The 22,737-nt window shown below is 43.1% G+C and overlaps 1 protein-coding gene across 3 annotated transcripts in view; it reads right to left on the reverse strand.

Annotated features, from left to right (window-relative positions):
* LOC119455562 (intermembrane lipid transfer protein Vps13-like) overlaps positions 1-22,737 on the reverse strand; it is a 217,944-nt gene that overhangs the window by 79,072 nt on the left and 116,135 nt on the right. For all 3 annotated transcript variants that reach the window (XR_007467503.1, XM_037716962.2, XM_037716961.2), the window contains exons 42-51: positions 22,146-22,286; positions 20,587-20,706; positions 20,334-20,501; positions 18,301-18,468; positions 16,552-16,721; positions 14,074-14,182; positions 12,537-12,674; positions 11,391-11,477; positions 6,667-6,771; positions 5,476-5,577 (exon numbers count right to left, since the gene is read on the reverse strand). Coding sequence is in view for 2 of the 3 variants with exons in the window: in XM_037716962.2 (XP_037572890.1) it covers positions 5,476-5,577; positions 6,667-6,771; positions 11,391-11,477; positions 12,537-12,674; positions 14,074-14,182; positions 16,552-16,721; positions 18,301-18,468; positions 20,334-20,501; positions 20,587-20,706; positions 22,146-22,286 (1,308 nt within the window). In the remaining variant the exon portion in view is untranslated. The remainder of the gene's footprint in view (positions 1-5,475; positions 5,578-6,666; positions 6,772-11,390; positions 11,478-12,536; positions 12,675-14,073; positions 14,183-16,551; positions 16,722-18,300; positions 18,469-20,333; positions 20,502-20,586; positions 20,707-22,145; positions 22,287-22,737) is intronic.

A 22,737-nucleotide genomic window follows, 5' to 3' on the forward strand; every position in this document is an offset into this window, starting at 1 on the left:
TACCACATCTTCTGGTATATAAAACCTTGACATTTAGCAAGTACAAATGACAGGAAACCCCTATAAGGCATTTGAATTTGATACCAAAGTTGGTCTTGGAATGCTGAACCTGGTGTTAAGACATTTTGGGACGCTGTTACACAGAGCAAAAAAACTAGCCGACGTCCTGTAGCAATAAGAAGGCAAAGTATGACGATGTTACTCATAAAAATATGCATATCTAGCGTACATCTTGGAATCTATGTGAAGCAAAGCTCTCGTGAAGCATTTAATCAAATGCTATAAGTTTGCCCATTTCATTCCTGCGTCATTGACGTAAAGCAAACTGCCATGCGCACGTGTGCTATGCATACCTGCCAACCTAGGAACATGAAAATTCGGAAGACCGCCACGCGAGGGGGAGGGGCAAAAAAAAATGTTGCCACCGTGCGAAACGGCGCACGTGACAGAGTCCATCCTTGTCACGACTCCGTGAAGTGACAAAGCACAGAAACTCAGTCGTGTATGATCTCAGAAATAGTTGCAAGTACTTATTCTTGGCTTCTGAAAGTGCCATCAATCGCTCCAACTACCGTACTTTTCTGTGTATAAGACACAGTTCTTTTTTTCTGAATTTTTGTCGGTGCGTCTTATAGAACGGTGTGACTTATGTACGTTTTTCTTTTTTTTTCGGAAAAACTGCAGTCAAAATCGGATTCGATGTCATGGCCACGCGAAGCGCGCTGGTTTTGTGCCCTCTATCGAGGTGCCGGGTACGTTCTTCTTGTGATCGGGTTCCCAAGCGCCATGCGAGAAGGACGGAGCAGCAACGCAAGCAGCGGCAGGCCGACCGCGAGTCCGCCGACCTGGAATTTCGCATCTGCAGATCGCTGTCAAGGTACGGTGCGCGCCGCTGCGCAAACTACGCAGTTGCTACAAGTCGCCCCCGCCCCCCCTCCCTCCCGCGCTGCCTTCCCGCTTTATTCCCTTGAGCGCGATTCGAGTCACCGTCGCACGCTTTCACTCGCACATACAGCATACGGCGTGCGGGGACGATGTTATCCCCCTTGGACTTTATACGGAATATCGCAGCAACCACGATGGCAGAAATGCGCCTGGAGTGGAAATATTCACGGAGTGAAACGTCACTGTAATTTTTTTTTTATCGCTCACCGAACGAATGGGTGTGTCTTATACACCGGTGCGACTTATATACATTTTTTTTCCCGGAAAAACTGCCATTTTGACGGGGGGGGGTGCGTCTTATACAAAGGTGCGAATTATAGACCGGAAACATTTAACTCGAGGAAACAAAGAGTAGTTCGGCATTCGCACTTCACTCGACAACCTGACAAAGCCAACCGAAGCCTAACACACTCACTGTCATATAACGACTGGATTGCTAAAAACATGCAACCCAGCCTGAGACGAGCCAATCCGAAAAATCCAATATGGCAGCGCCTTTCGGTTGCTCGCATTCGTGGTGGTGCCGGCGGCCGCTACTACGATTCAAGGTGCATGCTGGTGACTAACTGCTCCCGTGCCACTTAAATTTTTCGCAGGGTTATATTACAGGGCGTAAAAAAAAGAAAAAAAAATTCGGTGCTGTGGCGGCTACTTTTGATACAAGCAGACCTGGGTAAACAATTACTTTATAGGTTTTTCTTCTTCTCTACATAAGCACTGCACTACATTTGTTAAAAGAGGATGAATAGCTCAAGGTTTATATGGTGCTGTGTGTTGATCTCAAAGGTGTTTATTTTCAAGTACATTGTTAATCTCTTATATATTATGAAATTGATTGGTTCGGTGAACTTGATTGGCAAAATATTGGTTTAAAAATTCTGCCTACATAGTTCTTCCCAATCTATGATGCATTAAATCCCACATATATCAAATAGTGCAATAAGACTAGCTTTATTAATCTAACCATTCCAGAACTTAGTTATGGGCATACGAGTTGAGCATTAGGCAGAAATTTGCCTACTTAGAAAAGCCAGTACAAGAATAAATGAACACAGACAATTTGCAAATTGAAAAAAATTATTTTAAGCAGTGATACATAATTGCAGTTTCTAGGACGTTGCAGCTTCCTGGAGAAATACTTATTGTAATCAACAAATTAGCAGTCTTTCAACAAAATGACAATTTTCAAAATTAAATGTGATTTAACTGAGAAGGCAAATTGTAAACAGGAAAAGAAAATGCAAACAAAAATTACAAAAAGCAAAGAAAGTGGGTTACCAAGTTTCGTTTAACAAATAAGAAAGCCTAGAGATCAACATATTATACACTCCAGGAGAGAAAAATGGGTAAATGGCAACTAGTTTGCTTGCCATTGCTGCTTTGTTGCTTACGGCAAAGTAGCTAGGCTGCCTGCTTCCACACTACCAGTGATGCCACAGCAATAAATATATCTCACTCTTTCCCTGTTGTCCCTGTATTTTGAGCTGAAGTGCTCGCAGAAAAAAAGAGAGGTTTCTTTTGGCTGTGGTAACTTTGTACTTCTTCTGCACCACTATTTTCATTACTCGAAATGAACGTGTTTTTAGGTATTATGAGGAGGAACCACACAACTGAGTTTAACAACTCATTTGCATTTTCGCCTTGCCTATGTGGTATCTCGTGTCTGGCTAGCTGCTTGCTCCAGAAGTTGGCAGCAGATGGACAGAGGCTGTGATTTGGCTGCTCTAATGTCCCTTCATAGACGTTTTTGCCAACCATGTTAAGTACCGACAACCTACCCTCCTCCTCCAACCTTCTCTCTCGCTCATACCCTCCGTGCCCGGTATCAAATGAAACTTGTCTCCTCAGCTTCTGGTTCCAAGCTGAAGTGACGTCACATTTCCTAATGCGGTCGTAATGGCAGTCCCCACGTGATGCGCATGTGCTACAACACTGACGATAGGCAAAGCGTGCAGGTTAAGCGTGCAGGCAATAAATGCGCAGGTTATCAGGAGTGATGCTATACCTGATGTCGTATGGTACTGCAGCGTAGATGTAGGAGCATGCGACAGCGAGCAGCAGAGGAAGTGGAAATTCAGTAAGCGGAAATCCCGAAATTGAAAAACTTGGAAGCGAAAATCCCAGAAGCAGAACCGATGTGAGAGACAAACCAGTAAATTACGGCCCACATCAAGAGTTAGCACAACTTAGAAAAAGTGGCAGTGGTGTGTGAATGGAGGGGTCACTCATTGGTTAAAGGTATGCGGTGGTAAGTGGGTGTTGCTGTTGCATATGTGCCATTACAGACATCAAGGCCCAGTCATAGTAGCTATTGAGTTTTTTAACGAGTTCAGCAGTGAGCCGGTTAGCTTTTACTACCAAAGACTTTGCCCACGCTCTGCTATGCAATTCTAGAGTAGGTTCAGAAAGGCGGTACCCGTCCATTTTTGCATGTCATTTAAGTTGTCTTCCCTCTCCACTTGTATGTAATCACTAACTTTGGCTTCTTCGATAGGACACTAGTACTCGCTGTCTCTCTTCCACAAGACACAGTGATATAATGTAAGTATGCGATGGCACTTGATCAGGCCTCAGGCTCCACTGGGTTCCAATTTGCTCCATGTTATTCTCGCACATAATTCACCACTGACATACTCTCCTATAGAGTGAGTGTGCCCTTCTCTGGTGAAAAATGTACTCCTGCAAACCACCCCCCAAGCTGATAGAAGTATTGAAGGCTCCTATTTACTAAGTGCCATAAAGAACAACAGTGCTTCCAGGATTGCCAAAACTAAGTTTCTTGTAATAGTTCCTTCCTTGCTACAGTATGGCTGGATGGCACCTAGCCAAAGGCACACAGGGCAATTGAGTTTAGCTTTCTTTTCTGGTGGTCTTAACAAAATAAGTATGCAGATCTTTAAGATATCCCCACAGTGAAAATCAACACTGCTAATTTATCTCCAGTAACCTGAACTGCAGAAGGTTCAAGAGTTGATCTTGGATGGTCTGCTTCCCTGTTACTGGAATGCACCATAGGTCCAGTCAGTTTCCAGAAAGCTACAGCAATTGCATTTGAGGCTAAACCTTAACAAAGCAGCACAATGTTTTGCAACTCTAGAAACCAAAACATCACCTCAATGACCTTGGCACACAGTTCTACGAAGCAGTCTTTTGTTTGCAGCTGAGCCAATGACCATGTATGTAAGCCACAGCCGATGCTATTAGGCTCGTGCAGTCTTGTGTCACTGCAAGCATCTGACTCTTGGAATCCATGACAGGTCGATGACACGCTGGCTAATTTTAACGCGATAGTGTTAAGGGCCCCGTGTCGCAGAAAATCCGGCTTCGGCGTCTGGCGGAAATAATCATGCCGAACCACTTCATCCCAAACCACTTTGACCACACAGGTCCTCCGCGTGGCTTAAGGCAATAGTGAACAAAAATTGAATTTCTCAAAGTAAAATTCGCCAGAAAAATCGTAAAGTACGACTTAACCACAACCTACAGATGTGATAGCGTCAGATTATAATTTGAATATACGAGAAAATAGGCTGATAAGCAGCCAGAGATCTTTGAATGCTGCCACGTTCCATTCTTAAAGGCGAAGCTTAAGCGTCCTCCAATTTTGATGGTGTTTCGCTGTACTTTGGTTCTAGGCAACATTGAGGGGAATGTTGAAAACCGAGCTTTTCTAAATTTTGGACATGCGCGCGCCTCGGGGCAACAGCAAACAATTAATAAAATAATAAAAAAGTCCTAGGGCCTTCACATTTTGATATAAAATGGCTTAAGTTGCTCCTGTAAAAATGTCTTCCCAGCAATGCATTTGTGTTTAAAAGTGAAGCTGACCTTAAGGGGATCAGTGTAAGCTTGGTCTTTGTAAGCTGGCTTTCCCACATTGTGAGTTGCAGTGAAGCCTACTCATAAAGAAAAATGTGATGCGAACGGAGCCCGGTAACGCTATCGCGTTTCACTCTTAAAGGCGAAGCTTAAGCATCCTCAAATTTTTCTGTCCACTACTGCCATAGCTGCTCACGATTATAATTACTCAGAAAGCTTGCATCAATTCTACTTAGCTGCTCCTGGTGATCTCCTCCAATGCAGCTAGCCGATGGTATTTGTCATCTCGATGCCGTTACCTGATGTGACTGCTGTTGGCCCTTCAAAGGTGCCCACTAGCTTTCCAACACATCTTTGGACATTGTGGCTAGTTTTGAAATGCAGCGATGCGGGTAATGAACATTCTTTGCTACATTTTCTGAAGCCACCTCAAGTTCACTTGTTTGAGAATTTCTAAAACCTGCACGACCCTGAAGCCCAAAACTTCCCCTGTAGGTGAAAGAGAAAGTAATCACTGTGAATGTTACTAATGTAAAAAACATGTATCTATAGGCAATTTTTCAGCTGTTGAAGAAAAGATAAAAAATTAAAGGAAAAGAACTACCAAGAACTATGGCTACTTCATCAAAAAAATTTGATAGTAAGTTAGTTAGCATACAAACAGTTCTACCACTGCAAAATAACTGATCTCCACAAAAAGGTTACACTAACCTTGTAGGAAATGTCCACAGTCGTCTTGTTGACCATCCAGAAAGGGCAATACAGACCCAATACTATGCAGTTATTGGTTGTTTCGACATGCATGCCCAGGTCCTGTAACATAGCACATTTCCATCTGCATGTTACTTCAAGTGAAAAACTAAACTTGCTGGCTTAACCTTGTTTGCAAATGAAAAACAGATAGAGAAAACTGCTCAATGTTAAACTATATTGTCACACAGCAGTGATAACAATTAAGTCTGTTCCCTTGACTGCACAACAATAGCAGGAAGACCATCACTTCAACACTGCACTGTAGAAGGTACAGGCTAATAAACATTCTAAAAATTGATACAAATTCTTACACTGTGCAGCCAATATATTAAAGATAAAATTCGAAATAGCTATAGATAAAATAGTTATTGTCTGAGCAACCCACAATATCGCCAATTACAGCAGAACCATTGAGGAAATGCTAAAGCTAAAATAAAATAGAAAGCAAAGGTCTATGCTTGCTATGTGTGCACCCGTGAGTAATTTTCAAAAGTAATTTTCATTGCCGTTTCTTGAGACAAGAACAGCACACCCTACCACACTGAAAGGTTTTCAACATTACTACTGTATTTACTCGCATAATGATGTCACTTTCTTTCACATAAAATTTATGCATTGTGCGAGTAAATATGGTATATGACATGGCAAGCATGTATGTAAAATAACAGTGTTAGCTTTCATCATCGTCATCCCAATTTAGTCAACAAACAAGTTGAAAGCCTCTCCCAGAGATATGAAATTCTTGCTGAATTCTTGCTGTATAGCAAGAACGTGAACCAAACCCAACCTACTCCCCTTCCTTTGACCCCCCCCCATACTATTGCTCTAACAGACCACTGGTTATCTGTTCTAAGAAGCCCAATTGAGCTAGCTTTCACTTGATGGGATTCTAGTATTGAATGTCTTAGCTAGTTCGACTAGTAGCTTAGCCAGACACAGCATGCCTGCTGGGCACTGAGGATCAAGGTTTAAGGACTAGCCAAACCTCTTGCATACGTCAAATATCCAACACATGTTGGATACAATTTTCCGGCCTATCAAGCAATCTGACAGAGCAAGAATCCATGTTTTTTTGCTTGTAATTAGCATCTATAAAACTTTGGTGGCCACTTGCTCGAATAAAGTTACATTAATATGAAGACGCCTCACCATTTGCGGACCTTCTGCAGTCTCAAAAGTTAGCACTGAAAGTTCATCCATGGTAGATTCCAAAAGCTTTGTGCAGGACCACTCCATGTCTCTGTAACCATGCAGCTGGAGAAAAAAAGAAAGGAAGATTTGTGATGTGATTTGTGATGGTAAGATATAACACGGGTTTAAGGACCTGAATTTCACTAGCTGCAGAAGTGCCTAAAAGGTATGTTCAATTAAAAATATTGGGATGCACATCACGAGGCGTTCTCTAGTCAAGAGGTTGTGAGGACAGAGCGGCAGTGCCAATAAGTAGCAGTTACGTAGGTGGTCTATAGATGGCAGCAGTGCGGGCACTGTGGTTTCTACTCCGAACACAGGATGGCGCTAGGCATGAGGATAATAAAAAATGGGCAGAGACATCTCTGTGAGGTTGTAAATAGAGCATGTGAGATGTCATCGTTGATCCTAATGAAGTGCTTTATGTGATGATGCGTAAGCAAGAAGTCATAAAATAGTACCTGAAATTTCATTATTAAGTGATGCTTTGATAAGATTACTAATAAAAGAAGGGTTTTCATTTAGCACCACAGCCTCTGCCTAACATCCATAGTGCCCAAGGAATTGAATGCTGGTGCTAACTGTGAATAAATATTGCAGCTACAGCCTTTTTTATAAGACAATGCTGCAAGGCTGTGCTGCAACTTTCTGGGCAACAACAATTAATGTATAGCATATAAAAAAAAGAAAAAGAGAAAGCCACCACTGAAAGTACAATGAAGTCTAACATCAATGTATGTATAATGCACTTTATGTGCAACCAATTGCTGCTCCTCACGTATGACTTAAAAACTGTTGCCTACGGCTACAAACATGGTTGCCAGCTGGTTGCTTTTCCACAAGCACAACCAGTTTTCCTCTCATGGTGCCAGCTGACAGTTCGACCTTTACACTGGCATGCCATTTTCTAGATTTCCGGTTCTCTCTAAATTGCCACATTATAGGCTACATCGCAAGCACTCTGTTGGGCATTTATGCAGAGAGGACATCTGAATTGTTGAAAATGAAGTCCTTTCCAATGTTTCAAAGCATCGTGTATTTTAGTGTCAACCAGACTTCCATGTATTGCTGTGTTGTTCATAGGCAACGAATTACTTGCAACAACAGTGTGAATATTTTAAAAACTTAAATTTTATTTACAGCCTTTGAACAACATTTAATCATGCAAAGTTTGTAGTTGGTACATCAACACTTTATATAGCTTTCATTTTATTTATATTTTTGCATACAGTATGTTAAAAAGTATGTTTCTCTTGGCAAAGATGGCAATCCTAGCTAGAAAGTATAATAGAACAAGCAACAGGAACTTGGAATGCCTGTTTCCGAACACAGCAAGGTCGCTCTTATCTTGTTATTACAGTTGATTTCCGTTAATTCGACCCTGACGGGATCAACAAAACTGATAGAATTATCCGGCGGGTAAAATTAAATAAGATGCAGAAAAAAACATCAAAACACATGGCTGATTCATTAGGCATGATTATTGCTATTCTTACACAACCCCGAATATAATGCGCATCCCACTTTCTATTTGTCTAACACAGATAACTAATGTGGAAATGACATTAAAACTCCTAAATAAAGTAGAAGTCTTAAGCGCACCCTATTTATTAGCAAAAAAAATTGGCAAGGGCTTAATATGCATTGCACAACGGCAGCCAGTTTCCTAATGTCAGTTTCGCTGCAATACAAGCGTAATGTGCGATGAACGCCACCAAGGCGGTTTCAGTATTGTTTGAATTATCCAGCGAAGGCCAATCTTAGGATCGAAATAACGAAAGTTTGGGTCCATAGAAATGCGTGAGTGCTGGTAGGGACCATCGGCTGGGATCGAATTCACCTAAATATCAAATTAACCAGAATCGAATTGACGGAAGTCTACTGTAGTATGGCCTTGATGCAATTCCATGCATTTCTATTTTGCAAAATTCCTGCTGCAAGAGAAACTTCCAACAGGCCAAACAACAGGCTACTAAAAGCTTTAAGATACTGCTACACCGCATTAACCGCAGCTTAAAAATTTGTAACGCATCACAGGTGTTTATAATAGATTGCCCCATAGTGTTATTTGTAGGTGTGTGCAAATGCTGGAATATTCAATTTCGAATCGAATAGTGAGCGTTCGAATAATTCTATTTGCAAATCGATTATCTAGTATTCAATTTCTAGAACATTCAATTGTTTTATCAGTTTTTTTTTTTTATAATCGGTACCTACAATGAATAACTCGAGCGTGGTTAGTGCCTCGACGCACACAGTGTTCCCACGGCGTGAAATATTTATCAGTACAAGGTTCTACAGGGTCAACTGGACCGATTGAAATGATTAACGGCACATCAAGAGACTAAACAACAAAAGCAGCGCATGTGGAAAGCACAGAAGTATCTGTGAAGATCGGGCCGATAGGCCACCGGATGGCCCGCTGATCATATTGGATACGCCAGTTCAGTGTTCACACACACAGATTCGCGTAGTTTGGAGCTTTCTGCCCACATGTGAGCACACAGACGAACTTGGCACGCTGGTTCGCGGTTGTTGCCGGCTGTTTGACTGCGGAACCGAGCACCGCTTCAATGACCGTCAAGTAACCCGTATGCGTGATCTCGTGACCAGTCACTGATCCGCCTCCCGTAGGAACATATTAGCGACAAGCCTTCTGTGACGATTTGTGGCTTGTTATCACATTGGCTGGCGGCAAATTTTTGTACGCCAGTAGCCACACTGTCTAGCTTGTTAGGCCTAATCGGAGACACATTGTCTGCTGTTGGCAACTGAAGTTAAGGTTTCATACTGAATCAATGCAAATCTATTCACAGTGGTTGCACGGCCCTCAGGAAGCTGACAAACCCCCTCGACAACGCTAGTGAGCGCATGGGATGGCCGTTGTTCACGACTGCCATCTTTGCGAAATATCGTACATCGCCCCTCATTCCAAACGCCATTAATAGGCGCACAACAGTCTCTTTTCGTAGAATCGAGCAACCAGTCACAAGACTAGCTTTGAAGTCACATGGCAGGCTTGAAAACATCATGTGACAGCGCGCTTACCCCTGGCTGCAGACGCATTTACACAGATGGCAGATAGACGTGGACGAAAAAAAAAAAAAAAAAGCGGGGGACTTGCCGTGGGCTTCCCGATTTGAGAACTCTTTACCGTCGGGGTCCGCAAACGGTCGACTTGTGCGGCCCCGATGACAGCGCAGTGCACTGCCAATTGGCATTATGCGCATTCCCTGCTTTTGTCTGTCGTGCAGGTTGGCCTTAATGAGCTGACTATAATTAACTCCCAGAAACCACCTGCCACAGAGATGGGAATACCACCAGTTTCCTGGCAGAAAACTGGAAATCAAAACTTTCTAAGCAATACAAGATTCCCATTAAGTATAGTATGGCCCACTACTAAACTGAAAACCCTATTGGTATTTAGGACAACTTGGCTATTTATTTAGCTCCAGAAGGGAAAAAAGCATCGATTCCATTTGACGGAGATTCTATCAATAAATATATTTTCCAGATCTTCGTATACAGAGTTGTTATCAGTGCTGGCATACTAATTTGGCGTTCCCTTTAAAAAGAGTAGAGCATACTAGAAGTTTCGATTCAAAGGCACCTTAGTTACCGACATCTAGCACGATTCTTGTCAAGTTATGTGATTAGCCTCCTGAGCATGTGCAGCATGGTGTGTTTACAGTTTTTTTTTTTTTTGACGCCAGGGTCCTGACGATGCCGTGCAGTGTGCCATGGCTATGAACGCTGTGGCTCATAGGCTAGTCTATGACGATGGAGCGGACTTGGCGCAGCAAACGCACTACTTGGCCATCACAACGGGTGAAAACAAGATGCCAGTGTCCTTGTTCTTTGACGAACATGCCGAAGACGCTCAATATAGTCAATAATGATAAAATATAAATTCACCATAGCAATATTCACTATAGCAGACCCACCATGGTCACAGCTTTCCTGGCTTCCATCTTCACAGTAGTAGAAGGACTCAGATTTTTTTTTTCCCAGGAAATTTGGAAGCATAAAAGTTAGTGTTAAGTTTTCTGATATCCGATATTCGATTGAATATTTGGCTCTTTTTTCTATATTCGATTCGATGCTTGATTCAAAATGTGCTATTCAGTATTCACACACCCCTAGTTTATTTGTCTATTATTGGGCTCCCCCATGACAAAGTTATTACAGTGTAATCTCGTTGATACGATTCTGCATAATACATTTTTTGGGTTAATATGTTTTTTGTTCATTTCCCAACCAGGGTCTTATAGGAGCAATGTATTTCGGATAATACGATTTTCGTATGGTGCATTTACCAGTTCCCGTGAAGATCATATCAACGAGATTCCACTGTATTACGTTTTATTTCCAGTGGCTGCTCACTACACTGCCACACCAGTTTCTTTACCGAGCAACACATTCACTCTAATAAAGCTTGTTTCAAAAATACCTGACTACTGTCTCTTCACAAGTAGTGTCATGCCATGCGTGACAATATAATACAATTAGCTTTTTATCTAACTGACCAGCATTACGGAGCAAACTACATGTAAATGAGTAAGTTTTCCTGCAGTGCATCTCGTAACCGTTACCCTAGAGCAAAAGGAAAAAGTAAAACTTTTGCAAAGCATTACATTTAGATGCAATCTGCTTCAGCACACATCAAATGATGCAGCAGTCACCTTGAGCAGAAGTGTGGATTCTCCAATTTCAGCATTCCAGAGTTCTACTCCCTGCCCAGCTTCCAGACAAAACAATTTGGACATGTTCTGAAAGTGCAAAGACAAGGTAATGAAGTGGCTATGCAACATATAACAATGTTTAACCTGTACCCCATACAAGCAGCACATAGAGCTCCCAGTTATCATAAAAATAAAAAAATAATATGAAGAAATATTTATTACAAATCATCTTCTCAACCACGAGCAACAATATTGGGTCTGCCAAAATAAAACGAAAATTCCAGTAGACACCATTGCCGATGATTATCAAAGCCAGCGTCAATATCTTGGAATCTATAGAGTTTTCAACGATCGTGGTAACTTTCACATCTATCTACAACATAGAGGACGTTGCTTCTGTTCTTCACTCAAGGGCACTGCACATTTCTTGTCATGTTCACACTCCTTAGCTTCAGCCTTTTTAGCAGCATAATGACAACGAGCTACTTCTGCATGAGGTTTCTTCTTTTCTATGTCAGCATGATTAAGTATGGTTTAGGCCGCATTCCTATACAAACCAAGTCAAAACCAAAGGAAAGACAAGCGTGTGACACATAAGAGAAGCAGGTTAGTATGACAGCGAGTGATGCACATGCTGCCACAATTTGAATAACAAATTTAAGAAAATCAAGCTATTAAAAATTATGTGCTTCTCCATTAAGAGAACTGTGTGCTGTAGAGATTACAATGAGACAACACAGGTACACGCTTTAGGTCACAATTTAATGTTTTACTATGCAGAACACAGGTTGGCTCGCTGGCACTATTTCGTGGGTCAATTCCATTCAGTATAAGCTGCTTTGCTGTGTCCTATAGGCAAAGGAAGCTTCACTTTAGAACCGAGACTGATGCCATCAATCCCTACTGCGCCTGCCCTCTTTGAGACTTCACCACCTCGTCAACAAATGTGAGGGCACATCCTAGTCGTATCCTTTATTCCCAGACACACACGGCTGCTTGGTCTACATGTTTCACACTTGCAAAGCCTTTGAAAAATGCTTTTGTTACAGTGCGGTACCACTTATAGCGCGGCGAAATTCGCAACTCCGGCGACTTACGTTATAAGCGGTCTATGCTGTATTACAAGAATAGCAGGAAGTCACCCACCTCCAGTTTGACATAGAGGCTGCAGGAGAGCAGGTTTCGCACTAGCACTGTTGGCTGGAGCTCAATGCTGAACAGAGGCATGGTCGAAATCTTGCCAATGCTTTCATCATACTTCACGGGTTCTGTCTTTCCAGACACCTGAAAACATGCAACGAAAGCAAAAGGTGCTTAAATATTAAAAAATGGCAACGACTACTTGGCAGGTTCCCCAAACATATATTCAAGACCCATGAACGTATGTTTAACCATGGATAATCAGGGATACTATGGGCTAGTTAGATCCCTAACCTATTCATTGGGAAGAACCTTTAATCTCTGGCAAACACATGGTCGGCCGCATGTATACGTGCTGCGGCTTCATGGAGCACAGCTAACACAGCTCCTAGCGAATCTGTTTAGGTTGTTGACGACGACAACCACACTACTGCCACCTATTGCAAGTAACTGTTTAGTTTCGCAGCATCCACTATGTGCTGATCAAACTCCCAACAAAAGTGACAACAACGACGTTTCAAGGGTCCCAAAACTCAATTGTAAATTAAAAGTTAATCCCTGTTTTAAGTAGTTATGAAAATACCCCAGAAAGTGCAGATGACCAAGTCCGCAGAAGCATGTATGCACCCTCAGTTTGTCATAAGCACCCTTACACAAGTGAGGAGGACAGGCAGACACAAACGGTATCATTAAAAATGAGCACAAAATGAGTTTTAAACTTCATATATGGATGCCGATATTGCTGTAGACTACTGCTACAGCTCCACACGCAAAGCAGTACCAGTGGATGTTACAAAACATGAAAACTCAGCACAAAGGCTTATGTCCTAAACAATAAAAGAAGGTCATTTTAAGTTCAGACAGTTCAAAGCTTGTGTTACTTTAAGTTCAATCTGAGGTGCTGTACCAGCATAAACATTATGTGGCCTTGAGTGCCTTTCTCAGTAACTGTTCCTAATTTTCTCTAGGCCACCAGGGTAAAACAAACACACCTGCCATAATCATTATAAGTTGGGAACCAAAACTCCAAAATGACGAGGAAAGGCAAGAAAACTGGCTATACGTAGCCACTAGAGCTATAAAACATGCTGAAAGCACGCTTCCTAGTTCCTGCATTTCCCTGTGCCAACTGCTGTGCCTGCTATTCACGGGATGAAGAATTCATAAGAGAAATTCTCAGAGAATTAAATTTTGATTTTTACTATTACATAAATGATTCTCATTCCTATTCATCATCATTATCATTGTCAGCTTGTTCTTTAATGTAGGATGAAGGACTCGCGTCAGCTTGCGTCATCGATATCTTGCATCATCTGACTGCATCCTATGTGAAATTTCCCAATCCCATTATGCCACTTAATCCTGTGCCAACTTCAGCTATGTTTCTCTTCCCTTGGAACAGAGTTTTTCTCTAACAAACCACCAGCTAATCAGCTGTATGCATTACACAGCCTGCCAAACTCTACTTCTTAATCTAAATGAGAATACCAGCTACCCACATTTGCTCTTTATTCCATCTTTCCACCACTGTACAACTGCTTACATTTATGTAAAAGAACTTGTTGCTTTCCGTCTTCGATGGGCATTGCAGAATACTGTTGTGGTCAACGCTGTGGGGCTTCCAAACGAATGGCTCCATGGACATTCTGTACCTGAAGAAAGGCAAAAAAAAAAAAGTTAGTCCCCTATCAGTGGGGTTGCCCTAATGCCACCTGAGCACATTGACAGGTTGTACCCTTTGACTATCCCGTATTTTTTCTGGTTGCTCCTCAGCCCCTGCCGGGTTTTCTTCACGTATTGGCTCAGCGGACATTTCATGCGACATAGAGGCAAAGTATTTGTCCTTGCTTTCTCTCAATTCAGATTTCATCATCAATTAATCAATTTTCTCATCTGTCAAAGTTCGGATGGACTTGCCAAACTGATCTGCCATGGCTGCTCTGCCAAGAGAAAGCGAGAAAATCATGAGGTATTCGCTTTACCAAGTGTCACAAGTTTAACTTGCAAGTTTTATATGTTCAGATGATTTCTCCATAGATGGTACAACTGATACACAATGGTCTTTTCTGCACGAGTTGCTGCTGTAGAGGACGTGATTGTGCTGAATACACAAAATAAGTACACTCGGAAGTCACAAGGGGTGTGCAAGGGTCGGCCCCCAAGTTATCTCGGGAGTGGCAGTCAAAGGCTTAACAAACTCCATCCATTTTACATGTTGGCCTTCTTTATGATAACTACTTACGAGGTGGCATGGCCAGAACATCCGTGGGAAAGAATAACAGTACTTCCATCTGCCCTCTTTAATATGAGCAAGAAGAATAAAGGGACGCAAGGGTTCAATTTTTGTTAGTCACAACCATGCAAAAAAACAGACAATCAAGCCAGTGAAAGCATAGAGGAGGTTAACTGGTATGTTTAACTGAAATATAGAAATAATAATTTAAAGGGAAATGGAAGCGGACGAAAATATAGCTTGTCACAGGTGAGGACCAAACCTACATCTGCATTACGCATGCGGTGCTTTGCTAACGCGGCGGCTATGCTGCCATCAACTTTCTGAGGAGTTTGTGTATATGTAGAAGATTAGCCCTGGGAGTGTTAGCCAGCATCACTCACGGCCAAGGCAGCAGATGTAGAAGGTCCTTTTAACTGCATGTGTCACATAGTATGTCAGTTTAAGAATATGCAACTGGCCAATAAACCCTCGCATGCTACCTCATAGCATCAACACCACCAAATGACATATTTGTGCTCCAAGGTGTCCAAAGCATCCCTTTTACCAAAAAAATACCTTTCGTAAGCAAGAAGGTAATGTGAATGTAGAACAGGTTTGGTGCTAACAATGTGAAAATGTACCAGCTACCATGTCATAACACAGGAATGTGCATATTTCGCTTAAAATGTTTGAAAAAAGATTTTGCGCTTACTTCTGCACTGTGCTTGCTCAAATTTCACACAAAGATTGTATTTTGGAATCTATACTGCTCAGTGTAACAATTGGCACAGTAAATATACTGGTATTTAAAAAAAAAAAGTGCAAAGTTGTCTTCGTCTATGGGGTGCAAGCTGCTGCCGCGATGGCACTAGCATAAACTTATGTTGCCACCTGCCGGCAGCTGCAGAAAGTAGCCGTTCGGGGAGGGTTGCCACGTGTTACCCACTCCTCTGGAACACGCGACACTAGAAGCCATGTGGACTACACACTACAAGCAGGCTGTATATGTTTTAGCCTACTGCTATAGAACATCCCTGATTATGAACTTGCAGGCTTCACTGAATGCTACTCTTTACAAAGGCCCCTTGAAGCACCACAGAAACTGCATTATGCACCACCAGGTGGTGGTCACACCCACTGCAAGCACAAAAGCCACAAAGGTCTTTCTTGTTGCTCATTAAATGAACCACAAGGGCAAGTAGATCATGTGCTTAGTATAACTTAGGCTGTGCATCCTATAAGTTTCCAGTGCTCAAAGACATGCATGAAAGCCGAAACTTGCATTAGCGATTATCTATTGATTTACTAAAAGAGCAGCACGAGAAAAGAAACGGAGAACTGCAATGAGAAGAATAGCAATGTTGCACTCACTAGAATGCAGCGCTATCAGCTTTTATGAAAACAGACTTTCAGCAAATATATCAAACAAGAATACATTAAGCACCAATAAGAAAAGAAACACGTGATCTAACTTCAAATAAGAAGTATTGCAGACATGCTAGTTCAAACATCCCTTTCCACTATCTGCAACACAGTTCTTGTAATGAAGAATCTGTCTCGTGGTACTTTTCCGATTTCAATGCAAATCCGATGTTCCCTTTCACATTGGTGCATCCTTTACAGTACTGTTGTGAAAAAGAAACAAAAAAAAAATAAAAAAAAAGAAAGAAAGTGGACTTGTCTGTCCTAATGAAATACGGGAGTCTGAACACTAGGGCTGCTCTTTGATGATATAGTCTCGACCAAAGCCTCTGTGCCAGACAGAGTCAGTATCCTCTAGGAGGAATAAAGCTTCGCTAAGCTTACTTTTCTCCGACAGGCTTGAAGAACAGCTCGCTGGTCTTGGTGTACAGCGCCCGCACAGGCAGGTGGAGGACCTTGTGTGGGTCTATCGCACCACAGAGAAACACCTCAGAGACTTTGTCACCTTCGACCAAGTAGTAAACTTCTATCGGGACAGACAGGTGGTTTACAATCTGCACAGAACAAGCAGTGCACTGTCAATGTTTGAACAGGAACCACCATGCATGCACTTTGCCCAGTGTACCTTGATTTCGATAATTTTCTAATGTTTTACAACAACTTGTTGCTTCATGTGCTAAAGATAAGCATAAGAGTTGACCTTTCCAGTGCTCACAGCGTATCAGCAAGAACTTCCTAAGCATCCTGAACAATCTCCACAAAGGACGGCATTTTTTTTAAGCAGAAAGACCCCACAGCAATAAAACAAGAAATTATTAGTTCAGATGCCATTTACAATCCTCTCCAAACCTTTAACCAGATATTTTTGCAAGCTTAGAGCCGCAAACAAGCAATAAGGGCTCTCGGCTTTGAAATAAAAGAAAAATTAATTAAATTGTGGGGTTTAACGTCCCGGAACCCGGAATTGCACAGAGGGTCATGAGGGATGCCGTAGCGAAGTGTGCCAGATTAATTTTGACCACCTGGGGTTTTTTAACATTCATCCAAAGCACAGCACATGAGCGCTTTTGCCCTTCCACCCCTGCTGGAATGCAATCACCATGGTCAGGAATGAAACCCGTGACCTTGTTATCGGCAGCCACTAAGCCAAACTGGCCTTATCATCCATGTGGAAAGACGACAAGCAGAGGCTTACAATTAATGCTTCAAGCTAAGAAAAACCAGCTTTCAAACTTCTTTGGACCATACAAAACACCCACTGCACTGAGGCTGATGGGCTGGATTATAAGTTTCCACCAAACCCCCATTTAGCCTATGTAAAATTTTCCTTTATTTAATGTGGCGGGCGTTAAATGAAAGAAAATATCTCAATGAGCCTCACCCAACAAAAATGAATGAACAAATTGGTCTCATCATCCATGTGGAAAGGCGACAAGCAGAGGCTGACGGTCAATGTATAAAGCTAAGAAAAACCAGTTTCGAAGCTCCTTTGGACCATATGTAACGTCAACTACATTGAGATAGATGGGCTGGATTATGCCACAACCCTACTAATGTCTTTAACATGACCTACACCTGTTTGTACCACCCTTGTTGTCATTTAGGCTTTCAACAGAAATGCACAGAGCATCCTCCTACAGTGGCCTTATCAACTTATGACTTACGTAGGAAATTCGAATGATGACAATTGATGCTGTCCCTGCCACAGCCATTTCCTTATCAATCTCTCTCAGTCTGCAGCAACCTGTCAATGCTGAGAGGCTTTACTGACGTGCCTCCTTGCTTATTGAGGAGGAAGCATCTACTTGTAGTGAGCACGACCGTTCTATCTTTAAACTTGGTACTACGTGACCCTGTCTCCCCATCTGCGCATCCCTCTTACAGTATTGCATTATTGCATGCATACTACATGACTACCTCCTCCATACGTGCATGCCTCCTATCTCTCCAGCTGTGAACTCCAGTGCAGACACACATCCAAGAGGGTGAAAACCTTGTTAAAACCCATCAACTGCTGTACTGTAGAAGCATGAATAGCAAAACACAAAGGCAAAGCATAGAGGCCACCAATAAAATTCAGTCTGTTACCTACTCTTTCAGAAAGCAACAAACAAAGCAACGTTATGAGGATACCTTGCAGATGGAGTAAATCATGACAAGCTTTGATCCATAGTGGGACGTGGTGTCCACGATGAATGCCCAGTCGTCGCCTGGATATGTCTTGATGGGCAGCGTGAAGTATCGCTTGTCAGCATAGGTCACACATACTTTCCGCACTGCTGACACGCCAGCCTCTTTCACCTGCATCGAAAACAGAAGGCTTAGCTCGAGGTAGAGAAAAAAAGTTTGTTGATGTCTGTGTCAAGCGTATACGAGTCTCAGGTATTACAAGTTACTACTCGAGTTTCTAAAAAAGCTCAACTAGTATCAAATTTGAAAGCGCAGCTTTGCTCCACAACGATCCTTACAGTTTGCTTAAGAGTCATCAGACCTGATCATGGTTACACTGCAACCTTGCTTAACCAGTAGCTAACTGATATACAGTATAGACCACTTATAACGTAACCACTTATAGTGCAGGACCGGATATAGTGTGGTCTTTTCAGACTCCCGTTAATTTCCCCATAGCACTCCATGTACACACGTATCGCTTATAGTGCAGTTGCAAGAAACGAAATACCGGTTAGGTTACAGTGCGGCTGCCTGGGAGTACGGAAGTCAGCGGAGACGGCGAACACTCGCCTCAAACGGGCGCAGTGCTCGAGGAAGAAAGAGCGACGAAGTGGAGGAGAAGGGCACGTGGTGCGAACAAACGAACGGCCAGTGAGGCTGAAACCAGAATCTTGAGTGCAAGTCGTGAAATATCATGGCGCACATAGCGAGCGAGGGCTACAAAGCTGCCAACGCCATCCGACGCTCGCTTCACGATAACGGCAGTGAATGAAACTTAAGGGAGCGGGCGGTGCCGGCACAGAACGGCGAAGGGCACACGTGGAGACCGTGGAATGTGAGGGAGGAGGGCGGCAGGGAAGCGGATTTCGCCTCGGCAACTGGCGCCGCTTCGCTGGCTCCCCTCGCCCTCCCTCGTAGCTCCCTCACTTTCGACTGTCACCGTGCGCGCCCGCCGCCGTGTAGGCGCCGCCCCTCCAGCCGGCCCGGCGCCAGCTCCCCGAAGTTACGTTTTCTGCTGTTATCGGGAAGCAGGCGTTTGCCGGCGTGGGCAGTTTCGTTGGCCGGCCTGGGACAGCGCCGCTGCTTCCCTCTGCGCTGTAGCCACAGCATGCAAGGTCAACACGTGACTAGAAAGTAGAGGAAGCATAAAGGAGAAAGATGGGTTCACTGCCATTTTCTACGCGTGGCTGCAGTAGCGTGGCTGAGACGTGAGCGCGTACACGCATGTTCCGGCGCAACGTAGAATCGGCGACCTTGCCATTTGAGAGAGGGTGAAATTTCCCCCGCGTTTTTTTTTTTCCTTTCTTTTGTTTTGTTCGCTCGCTACATTAAGGGGTCTCTCCTAAGCTTTTACTCTATGGCGGTGCCAGAGCAATGCCCGTCGGCGCGTGACTTGGTTCGAATTAATCAGATTCGACTGTAAATTGAACGCAAGCGTTCTAGCCGCATTCCTTGACTGTCGCATACGCACGGCGGCTCGGTGCACATGTTTTGCATATGTGCGGGCCTTGGAAAATTGTTGCGTTGGTTATAGTGCGGTACCGCTTATAGTGCGGATATTCACGACTGTTTTGCATATGTGCGGACCTTGGAAAATTGTTGCGATGGTTATAGTGCGGTAGCACTTATAGTGCGGATATTCGCGACTCCGGCGACTTACGTTATAAGCGGTCTACACTGTACCAACTTCTAGAAATTCAAGCCGAAACACTAACCAAAATGCACTAGCTACAGTAGAACTGGCTAACATGTTCCCCAACTTGCCGCACGACAAAAAGTCCACGACTGCAATGCAAGTACATCACACCACAGCATTATTTATACATTAACAGTTTGCCCTCTCCCCCTCCTATTCCCCAGGCATACCGATTTCGTCCAGTCGAGAGTTGGCAACCCTAATGCTGCCTCTAATGCTGCCATATGTACAAACAACATGCACTATAGCTTTACTGTAATAGAATTGAGAGTTGGTCACAGTGTACTATAATAATTACCTGGATCGCAAAGTTGGCCTCTGTGACGTTCTGTTGGCTAAGCTCCACCAGAGTGCCCGAGAACCTCCCTGCCTTCTGCTCGGAGGTCTCCTTGAAGGTCAGTTGCACCATGGCATCAGGCTCCAAGATCACCTCATCAATATCGTCATCAACATTGGGAGCAGCAACCTAACGGGGCACAGGTTCATTCTTGTCAAATAATGAACAACAGAATAAAAGAGAATTATCCTAACCAGCATGCCCAGGTGCTTACCCGAAATGGCGTTCCCTCGAGAATAACATGGACAGCAATGCCAAGGTAGTTCTTGACAACATAAGGTGCATCCAAACGCTTGTGCTCCGTGGGTGCTTTTACTAAGGCAGCACTGAAAGCCTATTAGAAGAGAAAGAAAAAAATCTTAGTATGGCATCCTCGAATACCCAAAGTGTGAAAGCCATGAATCAGTTGTTTTAATTAAAGTAAAATAATTGCTTCAATTATATTCATAAAGAACACACAAAAGTCCTTCTGGAGTAGCAATTGTGGAAGGAACAATTTCGTAGCAGTGATTCAGCTTTTGGGGCAGGTAACTTAGCATGCTCATTTCATTACACTTACATACGTTCTATTGCATCCTATGCTTACAGGTGGCATTCCACTATAGAGGCTGTTTAGAATATCAGTATACACCATGTGTATTTCAGAAAACTTTTGTCAACATTTTGAAACAAACTGCTTCCCTCCTTTGCAAAAAAAATTGTTTAACATCCCAAAACTGCCTAGTGAGGAATGCCGTAGTGGGGGGACTCCAGATTTATTTTGGCCACCTGGGTGTCTTTAATCTGCACCACAATCTAAGCATGTGAACGTCTTTGTATTTTGCTCTGTCACCCGTAAACACTGTTTCCCTTTTGATGTCTTACCTGACAATTTCAGTTTCCTTTCTGTATTTTCCTCCCAAACCTGCAGAGCATCAGCTTACACCAAGTTTGCGCGCAACTTGCAGCCAATACAATTTGCTTGCGTAGAACATAACAGTGCCATCTGTTGACACTATCATAAACAGCTACAGTCAACAACCAATTTTTCGGACACCAAATTTTTTGGATATGCCAATAATTTGGACGCCTTCGTGGCACTGCCACGTAACCATTAGAGCTAATGTAAAAGGAACTCTGAAATTTTGGACACTGAAACCTTTTGCCATCCAATTTTCTGGACTTTTCATTGCAACCACAGCTCCGGAACATCATTAACTGAAGCCACCACTACCACCATTTTTGTGATCTCGCAGCCTCAAACAGCACTCTCGCAAGCTGATTCGCTGGCAGCCGTAGCCACCACGGCAATGCTAGACCTAGCTGCTTCGATGTTCACTAATAAGCTTCCCGTTGTTTGGTGCCATGTTTTTTTGTTAAAAAATTTCACCACTTTCAGCAATGGCGCCAACTCTGCTTCTGTCATCTTCGCTGATGGCTTTGTAGCGCGGAAAATATAGCAAGGATCAAGTGTTGCATAATGCCTGTTCCCAAAAGTCAGCTTCGCTTCAATGCAGCAATATTAAGCGGTCAAGCATAGGCAGTGTATGGCGGTGAAGCATACCAAGAGTGCAAAGGGGCCACTGTCAAGGGACACAGTATTGATTCCTTAATTACACACGCATGCATCCGCACTCTCTCCTGTCACAGTACAAGAACCGATACAGCTGATAAGTGTACTGACAAGCCTTTTGATGTATCATAACTTTATCATAACTATGACTGTATTTAACTATTTATGACTGTATAATAAACGAAAACATCCACTTTCAGCTGGCACCAGGTCATTCTTACCTCCCCAAGATCCTTGAGGACCTGCAGTGTTGTCTGAGAAATGGTCACCTCCAAGGTGTCCTCAACGAGAAGCTCAATGGAGAACATCGGCGGCATGTTGGCTGCATTGTGCACATCCTCATCACCGATGTGCTTGTCAATCTGTGAAATAGGATCCAGCCTGTAGCCATCGAGCATACACAAGCACACACACCATCCGTCCAGTTCGAGCTGGCTGTCTATAAGAACACTATTACACTCCGTGGATTTTATGCTCAGAGCCACAAAAATCGCATAATTCAGTCCTCAGAAGTTCTTGTAGTCAGTGAATACCATAAAATCAAGCTGTAAGAACCATGTATTGCTGCAAGCAGGTTTGCTTGGTAGGCACCACCTTAATTAGTGAAAAGGCAGCAGGATTTTTATGGTGTTTCAATTGGTCACTACAATTTTCAGCATCAAAACAACCAGATCTGTAGTTCCCTTCAGCTAAAGCAAAAGGCAGAAAGCTCCACACAAGTAACTCAGGTTTTCCGAGCAGCTGAACTCCAAGGATGAGAACTGATTCATAACATCTACAGCAGCACAAGACCATAGTCACTGAGCTACTGCA

The sequence above is a fragment of the Dermacentor silvarum genome, chromosome 6 (assembly GCF_013339745.2).
Source record: "Dermacentor silvarum isolate Dsil-2018 chromosome 6, BIME_Dsil_1.4, whole genome shotgun sequence".
Lineage (NCBI taxonomy): Eukaryota > Metazoa > Arthropoda > Arachnida > Ixodida > Ixodidae > Dermacentor > Dermacentor silvarum.